This window comes from Lathyrus oleraceus, chromosome 5 (assembly GCF_024323335.1).
Source record: "Lathyrus oleraceus cultivar Zhongwan6 chromosome 5, CAAS_Psat_ZW6_1.0, whole genome shotgun sequence".
In the NCBI taxonomy this organism is placed as follows: domain Eukaryota; kingdom Viridiplantae; phylum Streptophyta; class Magnoliopsida; order Fabales; family Fabaceae; genus Lathyrus; species Lathyrus oleraceus.
In genome coordinates this window covers 356072815-356092707 of record NC_066583.1, presented here as the reverse complement: position 1 = coordinate 356092707, position 19893 = coordinate 356072815, and the positions used below count along the sequence as shown (strand labels likewise).

The 19893-nt window shown below is 34.8% G+C and overlaps 1 protein-coding gene across 1 annotated transcript; it reads right to left on the bottom strand.

Annotated features, from left to right (window-relative positions):
• Positions 1–15: 15 nt before the first annotated feature.
• On the bottom strand, positions 16–19629 carry LOC127084662 (proteasome activator subunit 4). The gene is made up of 35 exons (XM_051025156.1): positions 19180–19629; positions 18084–18186; positions 17889–18001; positions 17377–17499; positions 17034–17135; positions 16786–16951; positions 14650–14766; positions 14482–14549; positions 14278–14379; positions 13980–14196; positions 13556–13792; positions 13339–13466; positions 13093–13210; positions 12786–13004; positions 12545–12700; positions 12331–12407; positions 12006–12211; positions 10289–10502; positions 10106–10185; positions 9888–10005; positions 9628–9798; positions 7332–7500; positions 7199–7242; positions 7062–7104; positions 6836–6987; positions 6568–6662; positions 5524–6422; positions 3951–4235; positions 3759–3854; positions 3315–3493; positions 2988–3069; positions 2409–2533; positions 1582–1674; positions 353–506; positions 16–237 (listed from the first exon to the last, which is right to left on the bottom strand). Exons 1-35 carry the CDS (start codon positions 19338–19340, stop codon positions 196–198), a joined length of 5454 nt encoding a protein of 1817 aa, XP_050881113.1. The 5' UTR covers positions 19341–19629; the 3' UTR covers positions 16–195.
• Between the last annotated feature and the right edge of the window lie 264 nt (positions 19630–19893).

Sequence of the window (19893 nt, the reverse complement as noted above, 5' to 3'; positions counted from 1 at the left end):
TTACAAAATAGAGAATGTTTAGAAGCTCAACTTGTGAGACCGCATTATGAAATAAAATTCTTACAAATATGATCAATGGTACAAAAATGTAAATAAGAGCTATTTTTACAAATTACAAATACACAACAAATGAAAAACATACTTTGCCTAATCAATTTTCTCATTAACTCCTAACAATATCTTCAGATTATTAGATCAAGCAAAATATGATGATGAAGAGGATGTATCCGCCAGAATCTGTGAATATGGGGGAAAATAAACATTAGGACAAATATACTAAAAAAACCAGTAGTAATAATAATTATATTTTCTAAATCACGACACAATATGTTTAGACTCCATAGAAAGCTACCTCAAGTTGCTCTTCAGTGAATAACTCTTTCTGAACATTCCATGTATCAGCATGGGTTCGCCTGAACTCTGCAACAGCTTTTGTAACAGTTGATTTCACTGGAGATGGCTCCCCACTAAAACGGGCTAGTAAAGTAACATGCTCAGGTAACCAACTGAAAGAAGTTATGCAGTCACGTATCAACAGAAAAAATAGTGTCAAAAGAATCAATAGATTCATAATCAAGAAAAAAGCCAGTGATTGGTGCGCAAGGTGTGTGAGTGTTGCGAATTCCTAAATGTCTTCAAATATATATATATATATATATATATATATATATATATATATATATATATATATATATATATATATATATATATATATATATATATATATATATATATATATATATATATATATATATATATATATATATATATATATATAATATATATATATATATATATATATATATATATATATATATATATATATATATATATATATATATATATATATAATATATATATATATATATATATATATATATATATATATATATATATATATATATATAGATATATATATATATATATATATATATATATATATATATATATATATATATATATATATATATATATATATATATATATATATATATATATATATATATATATATATATATATATATATATATATATATATATATATATATATATATATATATATATATATATATATATATATATATATATATATATATATATATATATATTATATATATATATATATATATATATATATATATATATATATATATATATATATATATATATATATATATATATATATATATATATATATATATATATATATATATATATATATATATATATATATATATATATATATATATTCGGGTATTAGACTATAACCTTAGCAATACCACTTCAATCATTTATACTTCTAATGATATAGGGACATTACATGATTTTTTACTTTGATATTGTTCCTTTGATTCTCATGGATGAACTTACATTTCCAAGTGATGCATGAGTTGAAGATAGTGGTAGACAGCAGTACAAACATCACAGTTAATGTAGTTATTTCAAAATACATCAACAAGAAAGAGGTTTATTTTCTTATATTATTGAACTATTGTCTAAATTCCTTTATAGCCATTTTACTAGCATAGCAAGTTACCAATATGTACTCATGTTCAATGGATATTATATTGTTGGACAAACCTTGGCATATCATACGGGGCTGATAATACAGAAGCTACCAAAGCTAATACAGCACCATGAATAGATGCTACTGATGAACCAGAGCTTGCATTTCTGCATTTGAAAATTTTAACACTTCATCAAAAACATGAAATGTGCTATAGATAAAAATTTGAGAGATCAAACCAGCTGCTCAATTGACCGATAAAATCTATGTTGGCAAATCTCACCCTATACACTCTGCTGTCTTGCCTAATATGTTACATACTATTTTTCTGACACGCTGGATGTACCATGACTTTATTTCTTGTTAATGCCAAATATGAGTTAAGCAATTATGCTTATTCTCCATGTAGAGAAATCAAATTTCAACTTTGCCATTTTCATAAAGGTCCAAAGTCTACAGATATAACTTCACAAGATCACGTTCATGCGATAAAGATGATATTACATTCGAAGAAATTAATAAGCATTTTAGGCTTTTTTTTAGGCCCACTTTTTTCACAAAATAACATCTAAACGTTCCAGAAACATGAGGTCATCTTTAGTACTCCCTCCGTTCCTTTTTAAGTGTCTTTTTTGAAAAAAAATTGTTCCTTTTTAATTGTCATTTACAAAATTCAAGGTAGTATTAATTGTTTTTTGTCAAATTTACCCCTAGATAATCATTATAGAGAGAAAAAAGTAAAACGAATGTAATAAATAGTGAAAGGTATTGTAGGTAAAAGGAGAATTGTTGTTGAAAAAGTAACAATAATGATTAATTTTCTTGGTACGTGTAAAAAATAAAAAAATGACACTTAAAAAGGAACTGAGGGAGTATATATTATTAAACTGAAAGAATTTACCTCGATTTTCTTCTCTTTTGTACAATATTTGCCCCAACATAAGCTCGATCACGGAAATCTTTAGCAAGATCTTCATCCCCACCCTTCATTAAGCCTGCTAAAACTGCTGCAGCATGTTCTCTTACCTAGACAAAAGATTAAGTCCTCCGGAATGAGATGATTTAAATGTGGTAATCAGAATCGAACCCGACTCTTATCATAAAAAGAATCACATCAGATTAAGTGTAAATAGAAACCATCAACAATAGATGAAATCACGAGGAAAAAAACAAAGCAAATGTCAGAATATGATTTCCCTAAAATATATGCTCATATAGATTTGTCCACACGAGGAACAACCACCACCAGAAACTAAAAATGTCAAGTGAGCACACTTCCTCCACATTCCCAACCCAGTTCTTAAAAGTGAAAAGAATATCCAAGCTTATTAGACAAGTAAGATGATTCAGATGAAAAATTTTCAACAAGCTTAGGATTTTCTATATAGTACAGGTATCTCGTCCTAAATTATCCAAATTACAAAATATAGGAAGGGAGAAAAACAACATATTTTGAGTTTTTATTTTAGCGAGAGCTTGCCTCAACTTGGTTGTCTACTAGTAACTTCTCAACTGTTCTCCAAATTTCTTGTTTCTTAGAACTTGAGAGAATGAATGTGTGCCTGTTAAAAAAGGAACAAACCTTTATTTTCTTCTCCTTCATAACAGGTAGTAGTTAGATAATTTAGAGAAAATGATTATAATGTTAAAATTATCTGTAAAGCACTATTTGCTTATACTTCAAAACATGGACTTAAATTAGTTGACTTAAAAATAAAATATTACCACATGAAGATAGACGCATATATGGACTCCAATTACTTAAAGTATGCTATGCCAAAGCAAACCAGACACAAGATCATAATACCTGTACATGAAAGTACGCAGATATGTCAATGTAGCAGATCTAATTCGCCAGTTGGAATCATTAGCAGCAGAAAGAATCACAGTTATGGCCTTCTGGAGGTGAGGTTCCCAGACAATCATCCATTTTAGTAATTCAAATGCTGCCTTGGCTAATGTTGACAAATCCTTATTTGATGTGTCCTTCAAAAGAAAAGAAAGAAATCTGAGTTTGGTGTTTACAGAAAGAAAGAAAAAAATCTGAGTTTGGTGTTTTTAAATTTTATGAAGCTCTGGTTAATACTAAGAGAACCAAACTGGCTCTTAATACCATTAAAATAATCAGATGTCTAAACTTGAAGGCTTAAGTGAATAAGGGAATCAAAATCATCCACAACAAATCATACAAATTTTCAAAAAGAAATACACTATCAAATTCACAAAATACAGTCAAATCTATAGCACAGACCTGCAAGGAAATCACAGGATAAAGAAGTCCCACAATCACATCGCGAAGATAAGAGGATCTCCCAGACTTCAATGACGAGATGATGAAATAGAGTAGCTGCATTTGTTTGGAATAATAAACAATCAGTAAAATAAAAAGTAAATGATATAACAAGTAAAACCAGAACCCATAAAACTATATCCTTATTAGTACCGTTTCCATCCATTTCATATCATTTTGTGAATCACCATCTACATGACCATTTTGAGAACTTGTATCTATCGGATTCACAGCTTTATCTGATTGGGAAGCAATCTGAATGTTCACAACTGCTTCAGCTGCTCTCTCTATAAGATACTGAACCCAGCTTTCATCTTTTATCAAATTATTATCAACATTGTTGGTTCTCTCATCATCCACACTATCATGATCAGTTGAATGATATAGCCGAATATTAGAGCACAATACAGAAAGGGTAACCCCTAGAGCCTCCCTTACCTGTTGTATAGGCAAATTAAAATAGGTCAAAACCATAAACCAATTAAAAAAAGATTCTCCAGAATAAGGTCCAGGAATATAAATATGGAAGTTTGATTCCTAGGTATTTTTTGTAAAAAAAATGTTTGCATATAATTTGATATTCCTAGGAAAATTGGTAGTTATACTTTTTTCAAGAAAAAATATGTAAAACTCCATGGAAATCCATATTCCCCCACCACCTTCTCACATGGGAATAAAATCATGGAAGTCATTTCATTCCTAGGAACCTTTACCCAGGAATAATTTTTTCTCAAACTTAAAACAAACATGGATTATAACCATTTCCTAGCCAAGTGTTCCCGGGAATATGATTTTAATACTTGATACAAACACCCCTAACTGACCATGCTAGTTAACAAATTTCTTCATTGTTTTAACATATTTTTTAAGAGATTATTTTTTTCCTTGCAACTTCTAGACTGGTTTTTAAGTTTAAAATCATATGCGTATAATTTTGTTCTGATGATTAACACTAACCCTATATACCTAGTTCTATAAAGAGATAAACCAGAGCACAGTTTTATATACAACAGTTATATTCTCCAAGACACTTTTTTTGTAAATGCCTAAATAATCAACCAAATCAAGTGATAGAATACGCCTTAAAGAAGCCAGCTCGAATATTCCTTCACCATCCCATGTCCTAGAACAAATGCTAGGAAGAGATCCACATTAAGAATGTAAACATGCAACTAATTGCACATAAAAAAAATTTAAAAAGCAAAATATATTACCAAGACACGAATCCCAAGCACATGTACAAACCAAATTAATATCTTGAATCTGGACAGAGCATAACAAATTATCCCAGTACAGACAAACTCTTGACAACTGAGGAAACCTATTTATCACTTGATATGTAAACTACTTTGAACCAGGTGTGGAGGCCAAGGATTCAGTTGAAATGCAATCCTTCTGATTATACGTTGCAAATTTAGTTAGTCTTGAGGTTAATTTTTTACTCGTTGTATTTGACACGGACGACATTAGTAACAGCAGTATAAAGACTGAATTTCCTAAAACAGTCTACATTAAAATGTGACTGTATTTTCTAGATATGTATAAGGCTTGGTTGTTGTTGTTGTTGTTGTTGTTGTTGTATGCTTATTTAAAGTCATAAGGAATTTGAACAATAATCAAATTGGCGGGAACCAGCCAGGGAGGGTGGAAAGTAATAGATAAAGGATCACAACAGGAGAGTTTAAATATGATTCATTAAATAAATAGGATTAGAGGGAATGCTTACTTGGGCTGAGGAGTGGCACATGTTACCAAGAACTTCCTTCAGAAGTGTATTGTGGAGCTGGATTTCAGCTACTGGCATTTTCTGTGGGGATATTTCTATAAGTGCAGCAGCCAGAAAAGCATATCGCTTGGATGTTACAGTCGTAGCTACTGTTGGAGGTAAAGGTGCCATCAAGGAATCCAGAATTTTTTGTCTCAAAAGAGGAACTCTTGTTCCATACTTTCCTTTACCAGTAACTGCATATCTTATGCAAGAGGACCACTCAGGAACTGATTCAACAGATGGTGCTAAAATTATATTCTTCAACTGTGGCATCAGCCAGCTTTCCCACGCTCCTGATAGACCGTCAATATCAGAATGTAACACACCTGCCAATGCTTCAGCAGCTACACATTGTTTAGACCTCTCCTTGGCAATTGTAAACTCATCTACTGCACCTTTAAGTGCCAACACTACAGGCATGCCACATTCTTGTACTAGCCGCTTGAAAATACGAGCAAAACTTGAGTAGAATGTATCACTTCCTAAAAAGGAGATCCAACTAGGAGTACGTGGCCATGAAGCCGAAAATTCAAAATAAAATCGGGTTATGGATTTGTCTGCTAAGCTTTGAATACTGGAATCTCCTTGATTTCCTCTTGAAGCAGATTCGTTATCAGTTATTATATGAACATGAGATAGACTGGTGAGTGTATCATTGAAGAAACCATCTTCCTGAAACGTTTGGGTTAAAGCTCCTTCAAGGGATGACTTGACATGGCCTTTCAAATCCTTGAGTACATCAGATTTCTCACCAGCAGACAGCTTATAAGGTGATTCCTTTAATAATGTATTCAGAGCTGAAATAGCAAGTATCCTTGTCTGAGGAAGTTGACTTTTCAGATTCTTCAAGAAGTGACCTAAATAAGAAACAGCATGAATGAATAACATAAAGACAATGCATAAAAAAAGGTGCAGAAATACTGACTTTGAATGTGCAAAAGGCAAGCCAAAAAACTTAAAACAGACAAAAAAGATCCAGAAAAAACAAGAAGCTAGACAAACCAGCAGCTTCACTCAGGATTTTAGATGATGAATTTGGATGGCTCCGAGACGCCAAAGCCAGCAAGAGAAGTACTCTGTTAGCCATCAAATTATACCTGAAAGATCAAAGCTAACAGGTCAGCATTTTAAATGTGCAAGAGTCTCAAGAGAAGGCTTAAACTAGTTAAGAATTGTGAAGCAGCATGTAAATGAAAAGGAAGCAGCAGAGAGGCAGAACACAATTAATCATGAGAGTCACAATTTTCAAACCAAATGAAGAAACATTTACCGCCAATGCAAGCCAGTAGAGTCAAAACTCATCGAACCAATCTGAGAAACCAAATCGGAAAAACCCAGTCCACCAGTATGCTTCTCTGTGTCTGATTTCCTGAAAAAGCTTCGAGATACTCCAGAAAATTGGATGTTGTACTTCACAAAAAGCTGTTGGAAGTAAGGAAAAGTTAAACAAAAAAGCACAAAAAGAAATTACAATAATCTGGTTTAGGGAAGCTTACCTCATTAATTGCTTTCTGAGATTTCAAGGATTCGTGATGAGAACTTCAAGGAATAAACAGGGAAAGTATTATTCTCTAATGTTATACAAGGTACAGCAATTTCTATCTAAAAGGAGGAACAGAGAAAATAGAATTACCTGGAAAGAATTGACAAGATAAATGAAGAGAAGGACTTTTGATCCTAGAATAAAACCAAAGAAAGTGTGTAAGAGAAATGAAAATGTTAGCTGTCTATAAAAGAATTTTAAGAACCTAATCCTTGACAATCACCGTAGTCAAATGCTTGAGAACTGTCTGTGAGGCAAGGACTGAACAAGAACCCAAGACTGAATACTCCTTGGCATTGGGGTCCTGCAAGTTAGGAGTAAGGGTGATGACACATTTTGAAATCATAGATGGCCATCTCTTGATCAGCTTCACTAGAGATTTCCCTGCAAGCCTGGATCATAAAAGAATCTTAATCAGGCATAAAACAGGTATTCAATAAAGCATGTTAATTTATTGGATGAGACATCAGCTGGCATCCAAAAGGAAGGAGAATCAAGATAAATATTTGTAGACCATTTAAAGGAAACTAAACTTCTATAACAGATGAAACCTCAAAGAAAGAAGTAAACACAGTTTGAACTTTACATTGATACATGCAGTGTTATCAAATAGCGACGCCATGGCAGCTATGGCGGATATACATGGCGGTTTTGGGGCTCGCTGCTATGGTAAATATAAGCTGATATTGCAGGCTTTTCCGCCATAATCAGCTATAACAGCGCCGCAAAGCGGTTGTATGGCAGGATTTTGACTCTCCACCATGGACCACCATCCGCCACCGACAACACTGGATACATATATTAGAGTAATATAGCAGTATAGCTGTCAGTTTGTTTCTCAACCCCTTGACACTCATTGGGTTGCTGTCAAGAGGATATTGAGGTACCTTAAAGGTACTCTGCATTATGGCCTTCTCCTACAGCCTGCCCCCACACATATTCCTCTCTCCATTAAAGGATTCTCTGATGCTGACTGGGGGGCTGATCCTGATGACAGGAAATCCACCGCTCCTGCATTTTTCTCTGCCCTAATCTTGTTTCTTGGTGGTCCAGAAAACAAACATTGGTTGCAAGATCAAGTACTGAGGCTGAGTATAGAAGTCTTGCAAACTCAGCCTCTGAAGTACTTTGGATTCAATCACTCCTGGCTGAGCTTAAAGTCCCTTTCTCCACTCCTGTGATGTTCTGTGATAATCTCAGCACAGTTGCGTTATCCCACAATCCAGTCCTCCGTGCCAAGACCAAACATATGGAAATGGACATTTTCTTCCTAAGAGAAAAAGTCCTCAACAAGACTCTTGTTGTGCAGCACATTCCTGCATTTGATCAATATGCTGATCTTCTTACAAAACCTCTCTTTCCTCTCAGATTTTTGCAGTTAAAGGACAAACTGCAGGTTCAGGACAGGTCCTTACTTACACAGGGATGACCCTCATCTTGAGGGGAAGCTATTAGAGTAATATGGCAGTATAGCAGTAGTGTATCTATTAGAATAGTTTACTGTAGTTACTGTAACTAACTGTGCTGAGTCAGCACAGTTAGGGTTTACTATAAAGGTTCAGATCTAACTGAACTGTAACTAACATTCCATTCAGAGTTCGGTTCATAACAAACTTTCTCTCTTCTCTCTTTCACTCTACTTTACTTTCTCTCTTTCTAATAACATGATGTCACTGCGCACATATTATTGACGCAATAATATATGCCATTACTCCCTTTTTGGAACAAAATAAGTTTCAGACTAACTCACCCTTACAAAACCAGCTTGTAAGGTGAGGATTGCCCTCACTTATAAACACAACACAGAATTCACCCCTTCAAACCCAACACAATGAAGGTGTTGAAGGCTGCAATGAAGGCAAGTTAAATGCCACAATTTAAGCGACAAGGGGCAGACCGCAATGAAGTCGGAAATTCCGACAGTTTCATTGGGAGAAGAAAGTAAACAAGAGCAAGAATAGATGATACGACCAGTCACAGTATAGATGATTCTGACTGGTGGTTTCCAATTTCCAAAATAAATTGCTTTCATTCTACTAAAGCAATTTAACAAACAATGTAAGGCAATGTAAGCAGTTCAACCTAAATATAATAAATACATTTAGCATCTAATCTTGAATTGAAACATGAGGAAGGAAACATGCCACAACTTGATTCTTAAGCCCTTTAACAATTATGGACAATACTTTTATGCCCTTTTTTCTTTTCCTTAAAAACAAGTGCAAATTTATTGTACACGCTATAGAAATCAAATCAATGCCATGTTAGACCATTGGAGGTGTAAAACTCTCTAAAATCTATTTAATGGCAAAGCCTTTGAACTGATTTCATTGTGCTATTTTTTGCTTGGCAAAATAGTTCTGGATTCTTTGTTTGTTCATTAAATAATGCTACATTATATTGCTAAGGGGAAACATTAACAATAAATGCTACATAGGAAACAATAGCTAACATATAAAAAATCAAAATAATATAAAACATCAGAATTTCAGTTAGCTATAGATTTCTCAATCACTTACAGGCGGACGGTTTCATAGCTATGCAAACAAAGACTCAACAAATCATCCATCAATATAGTCACGTGTTCAGATGGGCAGTAATTCCCACTTGTACGGTAAAGATGATAGGATGCTTGTGAAGACCTCCAGGTATTGTGCATGAATGCCTTGTCAATAAGAGACCACCTAGGTCTGAAATGACAATATACTCGGTCTTATCAAAAAGTTCTTTCCAAACAGATATCATGTTTAAGAGAAAAGTGTAGTCAAAGTATTAGTACCTCTTCTTTCCTTTAGAATGGGATGACACAATAAAATTAATGGGTGGTTCTATTATGGCAGCAGATTCCAACTTCCAAGCCTGTCTGTGACTAGACCACTCATCATATTCTAAACTTCCTGCGTACAAAAAGGAAACGGAACTAGTTAGCTTATGCATCTACAAGTACAATTTGGAATAAAATGCAAAAATAAATTATTTGGAAGGAGGATTCAATACCGTAATTTCCCAAAGCGTCAATAATTCGAATGATGAGTATCAACAGAATGCTGTCATCGGATTTATTCTCGAGGACATATCTGTTAATAAACAAAGATCAATGGCTTTGCGGGATTTATGGAAACCCACAAGCACAGAAGTGGAAGGAATGATGTATAAAGTAACAATAAATGTGACCCTTACTTGCAGGCTGCATGTACAATCTCGGTAGCTTTTTCTCTCAGAGCAGTAGTTCCAACAGTACAGCCTGTTGCCCCAGCAATTAGAAATGTATGGTTTGGATCTTCAACCATTCCATTCCTAGAATCTGGGACAAAATCAGGCAAGCAAGAAAAAAGTCCTTGCAATGATGATTCAATACGTAAAAGAGTCACTTTCAAGTGCTCTTTCTCATCTCCTGCATGGATAATTACACTCAATAAAACAGCTAGAAAAGCATGCATGAACAGAAAACATACTGAACATAGATAATTACAAGATGTCTTGTGATTAACAAATTACTGTAGTAGAAATTTTGTTGTCGATTGAATTTAGGCAAAATTACACCAAAGGTCCTTCAAAAAAAATTTTACAACTCGGTCCTTTAAGTTACCAAACGTGTGCACTTTTACCCTTTTTTAATAAAGTGAAGGTACTAATTGTGGATGCAATTATTTTGAGTGGTATGAAAATGATGAAGTTCAACCAAAAATACAATAGTCACACATTTTTAAATGTTCAAAACGTGAGAAAAAGGAGGTAGAAATCACCCTAAAGGACCAAGTTGTTACAAAAAAAACTTAAAGGACCCACTTGTTACAAAAAAATAACTTAAAGGACCTCTGGTGTAATTTTGCCTTGAAATTATAATGGTGAAACCGGATGAACATTTATGTCTTCTGTTGTTTAGGAGTGGGAGTCTGTTGGCTAGAATGCTGTCTTACTCCATTGTGTAGGCACTTTAGAGTCAGAGGCCCTGTTCCTGTGCAGGAGGATTTTTTCCTATTTTAGCCCCTGTGCAGGAGGATTTTTTCCTATTTTAGCCCCGAAGGTTTTGATTATCCTATCATAAATTGAGGTGTTTATAGTACCGGCATCGATTTTTTTGTCGGCGTGGCTGAGTGTTTGGACGATACAGTCTGATCTTTTGACAGCAAGCAGGACCTAAGAATGGATGGTGCTGCGTTTTCCTGTGCATGGTTTGTTGTGTCAGTTAAGGAGCATCAGTGAGCTATATTATTTTGTGAGGGCAGAGGCGTGGGATGGAAGTTCTTAATTTAGGTTAGGTTGGTTTTTAACTCAATCATCCTTACAAGACCAATTTGTAAGGTGAAGATTGTCCTGCGAATAAACATATATGTTCAGGCCACATCTAATCTAATGTGTGACTCTTAACACACACTCTCACACCCAGCACTATTGGTGTGGATATAAATGGTGAGCGGTCCAATAACGGAAACTTGATAGTAGGTGGCTGAACGGATCTTGGAACCTAGCTTTGATACCATCTTAGAATTTGGGTTGGATCTAATTCAACCTTACAAAACAAACTTGTAAGATGCCGGAGATAATTGGCTTGTTTATTAGCATGTTTTGAAATTTTCCGACTTGTGTTGGTGTGAATGTCGGCATTTAATATCTATGCTATGCATTTCTTTCTAGATGGTTGTTTCAAGCTTTAATTGTATTTGCAAATTATGTTCTTCTTTTGGGCATATATTAATATATTTCTAGTAGAGCAAAATTACAAGAAAACAGAATAATCAGTACCAACATACTAAACATAGATGATTTCAAGAAATATTCATAATTAATACTAGTCTTCTTCGTCAAAAAGGAACTTAAATAAGAAATCTTGCTAATGACTGCATGATAAGTGGTAACTAATTAACTTCTTGAGACAAATGCTTATTTTTTATACCTTGATCAGCATGAATTTTAGTTTGGCATATTTTCAACAGATCATCCAAAGCAGACTTAAAGTGAATATCTAAAAGCTCGTTTGCAAAATGAATCTCTTCATCACAAGGAATATGCCACTTTGGAATCAACCTTTCATCAGTGGAAAAATCTTTTGTGCTAATCCACTCTTCAAGAGCAGCAGCATCAGGGTGACTAAGAACACACCTAGAAAACAAAACAAAAAAAAGAGCTAAAGTTACCAAAGATATACAGCCACAGAACCAGGAAAAAAATACTACTAAAACATAGTGAAATGAATGCGATGCAACCCTTATCGTACATACTTATATTGGTCTATTGGATAATAGTGAATCTGACTTCCAAGAAGGGACCGAAGAAGATGATCAGCAGCCCCATTAACCTGTCAATGGAAGTAGCAATGAAATATAGATATGGAACCAATAGACTCCTTACTACTTAGCACCGAATTCATTCTTATAAGAGAATATAATCAGCTTATTGGAAAAAACAGATCAAGTGCACCACTAAGAATAAGACCTTCCAAGATGGTGAGTCAAAAGCCAAAAAGATAGCTTCTTTTAATTGATCCTTGTGGCGGAGGAGTGCTGGACCTCCATATGTGATGCCAACTGATAATATCTTTAGTTGATAGTCAATTGCAGCCTCAAGAGCAGGTGAAATTGTGGACCTAATCTGAAGTGAAGAAATCTCAGTTTTCCAGAGAACCCAGAGGCAATATCGCAATCAAAGATAATCACAACTGACCAAAATCAGGTACCTTGGTTGAAGCAGAAGTATCAAAAGTCCCAGCTCCTCCAAATCCAGTGCCTGGTGTTCCTTTCAAAGAGGATATCACAGACACTAAGATTGGCTCAACAAGTTGACTGACTCCTTCTTCCGGGTTGGAATGAACACACGCACAACACAGCAGACCAACCTCTGCAATAGCACCAGGAAGAATATTTGTCCTCACAAACTTGGAAATTTTCTTCAAGGCCTGATTGATATATCAGTGAAGTGTAAGACAGTATACTAGCTCAGAAAGAGTAGTCTGTATCAAGTATTTTTAAGTTATAAAGTGATACCTGATTATACAGTGATTTTGAAAGCCTCCCAAGAAGAATTTCAAGAACACAGAAGTAGTATGGACCATCATCAACTAGGAAAGTTCCTGACGAAGCTGATGAGTGAAGACCTTCATTTCTATTATACCAAAAACCGGTGATCCAATTATTAAGCATAACAACAAACATAAAAAAAAATCCACCTAAACAACATCTTTGTCAAATAAAATAACATGCAAAAGAGGGGACTTTGACACCATTACTTACAAAACACTGCTGGGTTCCAAGTGTAGAAGTAAGGAAAACAGACGGCATAAGAACTCATCCAGCCATTCAGAAAAACGGATCATTGGCATAAAGGATAAGTCATCAATTTTATCATCCAATAAAGCCAACTGCATTTACACAGTGAAGAGGTCAAACACTCACTACAGTAGTACTAGCAAGAAGCTTTTATTCAATATATCAAAATGTTTAAACTCACATTTGAAAATATGGAACCAATTAATTGCATGGTAGCTAAAGTTTTCGGAGGGTCGTTAGCATCCATGCCAAGTAATGCATTGGATAATGAAACCCCAATAAGATCAATGAATGTTTCATCACCACTACCAAGATCCACTTTTTTCATGGAAGAAGCTGATACAGATGTATAAAATAGCGAACGCCCAACAAATGCTACCGACATAACTGCAATTTTCAACTGATGGGTGGCAGTCATCTGGCTAGGAAAAATGAATGTGGTCAGAAAGCCAAACTAATACATTATAGTTACTGTTTAAAGAGTACAAAGAACATCCCATCCCTCAATGAACATGTTACCAAGAAGAAAACATTATGCTCTAGACATGTAATTGACCACATAATTTCTGAAATTCTACCAAGAAAAAAATTCAAGCACAACTAACCGTCTCAAGGGCCATTTGAAACCGAGATGCCACAAATGGAAGGACCAATGAGGGTTCCACATAAGAAAGTATAGAAGTTGCTGCGGCAACTGTCTCAGAGAGGTGCTCATTCTTGCTGTATTGTCCCCGATCAATTAACTTAAGCATTGTGTTCACAAAGAAGACCCTTTCTGATTCTCCAAGATGCTGTTCAGTAGGTCTACAATTATTTATGCCCCTGTAGAACAGACCTTTTCAGTTTCATAAAACAGAAACATGACAAAAAACAGAAAAATGACACATGATAATTAATCCATACAACTGCTCATTCTGTAGACGCTTCTGAAATTGAATCACCAAGTGAAACAAAAACCTCTCCAGTGAGTAAGTCCAACGACCACCATTTGAGGGATGATAATATCTAAGATAGAAAAAAGTCAGTAACAAAAAGGAAATCATTGAATTGAAGAGAAGACGAGCTTAATTAAGCTAAATACAGTAAGTGATGTGTAAGTAAACTAACTGTTCCAAAATGTTGACCAATTTCTCAAAGTGCTGTTTTGCAGAACTACCAGGTTTTAGCAAATATACCTGCAGTTGCAATTACAAAAGATCAATATTAAAAGTATGAAACCAGCAACATGACCCCAATGTTAGAATCCCATAGGTAAGCAACAACATATTTTCTTACAATCGACTTGGAGATAGCCTTTGCAGGGGTGGAAGTTCTATTGGAAAACAAGAACCTTGTGTTTCTTGGGACATCCAGTGAAAAGGGATATGATCCACTTCCATTTGCAACAGGAACCTGCAATTCATGAGTGCGGGTATGAAATGTAAGTAAAATCAATCTGACTAACCAAAGGAGTAAGTAGTAATAAAATAAAATTTATGCAAAACATAGCTGGACAACATGTTGGTGTATCTATAGATCAACTAATAAGAATGGTTTAGCAAAAGGATGCATTTTTTATTCAAAACAATAATTTAAAAATGCAATAGCTAGCATGCTAATGACTTAACAGCCAAAGCTCTACAGTTCATTTTGCTAAGATGTGTGGCTTGGAGTGGTGATAAAACGTAAGTAGGACAGTTTCCATGTTGATGACGGGGGAAACAAATAACTGATAAAGTTGTGGTCTTAAGATTAGCATTTGTTGGAGGTGTGTTTGGAAATGGAATGGAATTCCGAATTATGCATCTGAGGGTTGCTTGTGCATATGAGGGTTGCTTGTGCATATGAGAGTTGACAGGGAAAAATGTAAACTCGGATATTAAGAAGGGCCGTGCTGGTTGAGATAGAACAACATCTGCTACCCTACAACAGTGTTAGTTTCTCAGCATAAGGCAGGAGCATTGGCACAGTGAAGCTTCCTGTTAAGAGCCTCACAACGTAAAGGATATGGCCTGTAAATATGTGTATAAAATGCTCATAAGTGGGACAAATTTTCACCTTACGAGCCGGTTTGTAAGATTGAGTTAGGCCCAAATCCAAATTTTAACATGGTATCTAGAGCCTATTCCGATCCTCCTGGAATACTCTCACCACTATTCTACTGTGGAGTTCCCAAAAGGTTGGAAATATAATAATAGTTTCCTCTTTTCTTTTTCGGCAGTTTTCTGCTGTAATCCACAGCTTCCGCCATCATTGCAGCCTTCCTTTTGGTCACTGCTTGGTCGGTCCCGGACTCGTGGTTCCAAATTTGCCATCAATTTCCAGTTTTGCTCCAGGGAAATTCCTGTTTCAGATCAAACAGCCCTTACTTTATGTTTTGGCCCTATTTTGCGCCTTGAGTCATAGGTTTCTGGTATCCTATTTGTATTCTTTTCTGTTGCTTCGGATTCTTAACAAAAAGAGGAAACTGTTATTATATTCCCAACCTTTTGGAAACTCAAAAGTAGAATAGTCGCGGGAGTATTCAAGGAGAATCGAAATAGGCTCTAGATACCATATTAGAAATTTATAGAGATATAGCCTATCCAAAATATTTTGTTGGGCTTCCCACAACAGCAAAAAAAAAACATTGTATATTATATAAGGGTGAGTTAGGCCCAATATAGAAATCTAATATGGCATCAGAGCTTATCCAAGATTCGTTGGGCCACCTGCTATCAGGTTTTCTCTATCGGGGGCCGCCCACCTTTATATTCACGCACAAAGCTCAATAGTGTTTGGCATGAGGGGGTATGTTAAGAGTCGCACATCAGAAAGGATAGGGCCTGAAAATATGTTTATAATTGGGGGCAATCCTCACCTTACGAGCCGGTTTGGTAAGGTTGAATTAGGCCCAAACCCAAATTTTAAGACTCCCCACTAGTTGAAAATATTCCTATTGCAGAGACGGTGTTTATTTGCTTGTATCAAGAGAGACTTTTTTAAAATGAACAAAACAATGCAGCCATTGGCCAGAAACTCTCATGATACAACCTCAATTGATTGGCAGCAAGTACATCAAGTGTATTTATATTCACGCACAAAGCTCAATAGTGTTTTTGGCATGAGGGGCTATGTTAAGAGTCCTCTAAGAAAAACATCATTCTTTTGATATTCGCTACTAAGCGCTTGTATATAATTAATTGTGTTTTACTACACAAGTGCTAAAACACCAAAAGTTCTTTTGATATTCGCTACTAAGCACTTGTATATAATTAACTGTGTTTCACTACACAAGTGTTAAAACACCAAGAGCCGAAATCTCAATTACAAACAAACAAGTTCGTAAATATTTAAAAAGGGAGAAAAAGTAACACGATAAATTATTTTCAATCAATCTATAAATCCAAATGTGAACAAGACTAACATTACTAGAAAAATTTATATGCTCACCTCAAACATATTTAAGTATTTAGCGAAAAGCAAAGGCAAGAGACCCTCCCAATCAACATTGTGGTAATTTTTTACAACACGGGCTATGACATCCGCCCACTGACTGTTCCAGAATTGGCAATTTGGTATAGACTCCCACAAGTCTAGACACTCTGTAATCCAATCACTGCCAATTCAATAGTAAAACTTCATTGCACAGGAAGTCAAATTAGATATCACAAAATTCCTAACAAAGTATTGCTTCTTACTGTGTATAAAAGGCCTGATTATCCAGATTTGTTGGGAGAAACAGTCTAGCGAACCCAGATCCTTCGAAGGATGAATTATGCCATGGGTTTTGCAATAAAGACCTACAAATCATCCATAGACCCAAATAAAAGTAAATCATAAGAAAAAATATATATATAAAATAAAAAACGAAACTCAAAAAAAGTAAAACCCCTAATACAGGTCCACCATTATTCCATTAAATGGAAACAGACAACTCACTTTCATTAATTTCAGTGTTGATGAAAAATGCAAAATAAATAAAGGCATAAGACAAACTTGTAATGATTCAACATTATGCAGAAACAATGACAGAGCACTCACTTAAACTCAGACCATATCTCAAAGGCAGAACCTGATGGGAAGAATCTTCGGCATGACTGAACAAGTGAAGTTATAGTTTCAAAATGCCGTTGTCTTACTCTCCAACCTTCTGGGCCTGTACTTCTGCAACAATAATATAATTCATAATCACCGGCCTAAATATAATATCAAGCAAAGAATTAAATTGTTCAATATATATTCAATTATGTATTTTGCTTTAGCAGCAGACTACTAAAGTTCAAAAGTAAATGAAGAAAAGTTTAAGAAAATAACATGAAAATCAAATAAAAGCTTGAGTTTATAACTAAGGATAAACTATTGTGTTTATTTCTAATTCAAGTTTTAAAGCATCAAGATTTATTTTTATTTTTATTTTTTTCCTTTGTTTTCAATGACAGCTAAGAAATCAAAGATTCCAGAGCTAGGCATCGCAAACTATGAACAACACGGAATAACTATAAAGTTCAAACCAATTAAGGCTGCAGCATCGACAGTATCAGTGTAAACCTTACCTGGTAAAATGTGTGCTAACCAGTGTATCATACAGAGGCCTCCATTCAATAGTCAGTGCAATCTTTTTCCTATACTTGTTGAGTAGTCTGACTAATAAATTCCCCCACCTAACCTAATAAACAAAAAATGACACAATCATTTAAGAACATGAAAACAAGAAAACTCCATATCTCATTCAAGACAAAATGCAGCACCTGGGCGTAAAGCTTATTACGAGACATGTGAAATAGTTCAAGGCCGGTCTGAATAAGGGTGCGGACATCCTCCAAAGACACAACACTTTTCGCCTTTATGAAACTGCACAACACACAAAAGTCAGATTTCGTTTCGTTAACCAACTCCATCCTGGATACAATCCAAGAACAAAAACCCCCACGTCCACTACTAACAATGCAATAAAGTACTACTGGATACTACTAATAAGAATCTCACACTAAATAACAAACATCAAAACTAGTGATAACAGTACAGAACTACAAAAACAATGAAACGAATGTAATTTTAATGCATAATATATAATATGATGTTACAGACACAGCTAAATTACCATGACAACACTCTCAAGCATTTTGTGTTAGGATTTTCTTATTTAAAGAAAACAATGGCTTTACTTTGACAGTACCCAAGGGAAGTCTTTACGGCAAAAGCCATGAAGCATTGACACACACGCAGACACCATACACGACACCGACACATACACATCGATAATAATTTTAGATGGAACTAATTGAATGTAAACATAGGTGTTAGCGACGAGTCGAGCCGGGCATTGCTTGAGCCTTCTATATAAAGTGTAAGTGCTACATATATGGAAGCCATTATTGTTCTCATAATTAACCTGAACCAGAGATATAATGCCAATCAAAAACAACATCAATTCATCAGTATCCTGAAGTATTTTAACAGTCAGATAATCAGCATAATTGCAACGTGCTGACAAAACAGTGAAAAGTGACACTCTAAAAGTCAGTCAATCGCGTTTCAGTAACTTCCATCTTCAATACTTCACCAAACCTTGGAGTTCAATCTCAACAACAAAAATTAATCTAAACACAAAATCTTCCAGCAGTAATCTCTAAAAGAGCACTATCACCTAAATTTCTTAAAAATGAGCAGATAACAAATCAATTGAAACGAAATTAAAGATTTATCTGAATCAATTCGTACTACAGAAACAAAAACACTGTAATATCTAAATAACAAAAACGAAATTGAAGAAAACGAAAATCGACGAGGAATTAAGAGAGAGAAAACTGAAATTGAAAATCAAGAGCTGAAGATGGAACTGACAGGTCAAGGACGGAGATGTATTTGAGAGTTGAATAAACGGATTCGGGATCGTCGCGGTTGAAAGACGAGTTGACGGCAGCGATGATGCGAGCGAAGGAGTCTCTCTCGGCGGCGGTCTGAGCCGCCACGGGTGGCGGCAACCATGCATTGTAGAGATGCATTTTTCTTGTTTGAAGAATAAGCAGAGAGAGGTTTTGGTTTTGGTAGTTATTTGTTGTAGAGAAGTGTGAATGTGAATATATAAAGAGAGAGTGTAGGTGAGGATTGAAGATTTAGAAGTGCTTTGTTAACACGAAAGGTAAAATGAGTCGAAGAGAGAGATAGAGAGAGAGTGAAACTGAAAAATATTATTTATTTGTTGTTGTTTATTTATTACTAGTACTACAGTGTTAGAATGGGAGAAAAAGAAGACTTGGGGTGTTTGCATTACAATTGACTTTTACTCACTCATGAATGAGACCGCCATTAGATTCATTCATAGTGGTAATTGCTTCAAACCAGTTTTATTTAACACTATTTCCCCAAGCAAGGAGAAGTAAAATCAATCGGCATCGATCTCTATCGGAGTTACCCCATAACTAATGTGTTATTGTAGTTCTTTCAAAATATAATTCTTATAAAAAGTTTTTTTCTCAGATTATAATCTAAATTATAATTCATAAATATTTACTTTTTCATCATATATTTTAGTATATATTTTTCTCTCTTCTTATA

Coding starts and splice junctions, on each gene's coding strand:
- LOC127084662 (XM_051025156.1), bottom strand. CDS start 19,340: ATGCATCTCTACAATGCATGGTTGCCGCCACCCGTGGCGGCTCAGACC. Junction 14,380..14,481: donor TTGGTCAACATTTTGGAACA/GTTAGTTTACTT, acceptor TTTCTATCTTAG/ATATTATCATCCCTCAAATG. Junction 3,070..3,314: donor CTGCGTACTTTCATGTACAG/GTATTATGATCT, acceptor CTTTTTTAACAG/GCACACATTCATTCTCTCAA.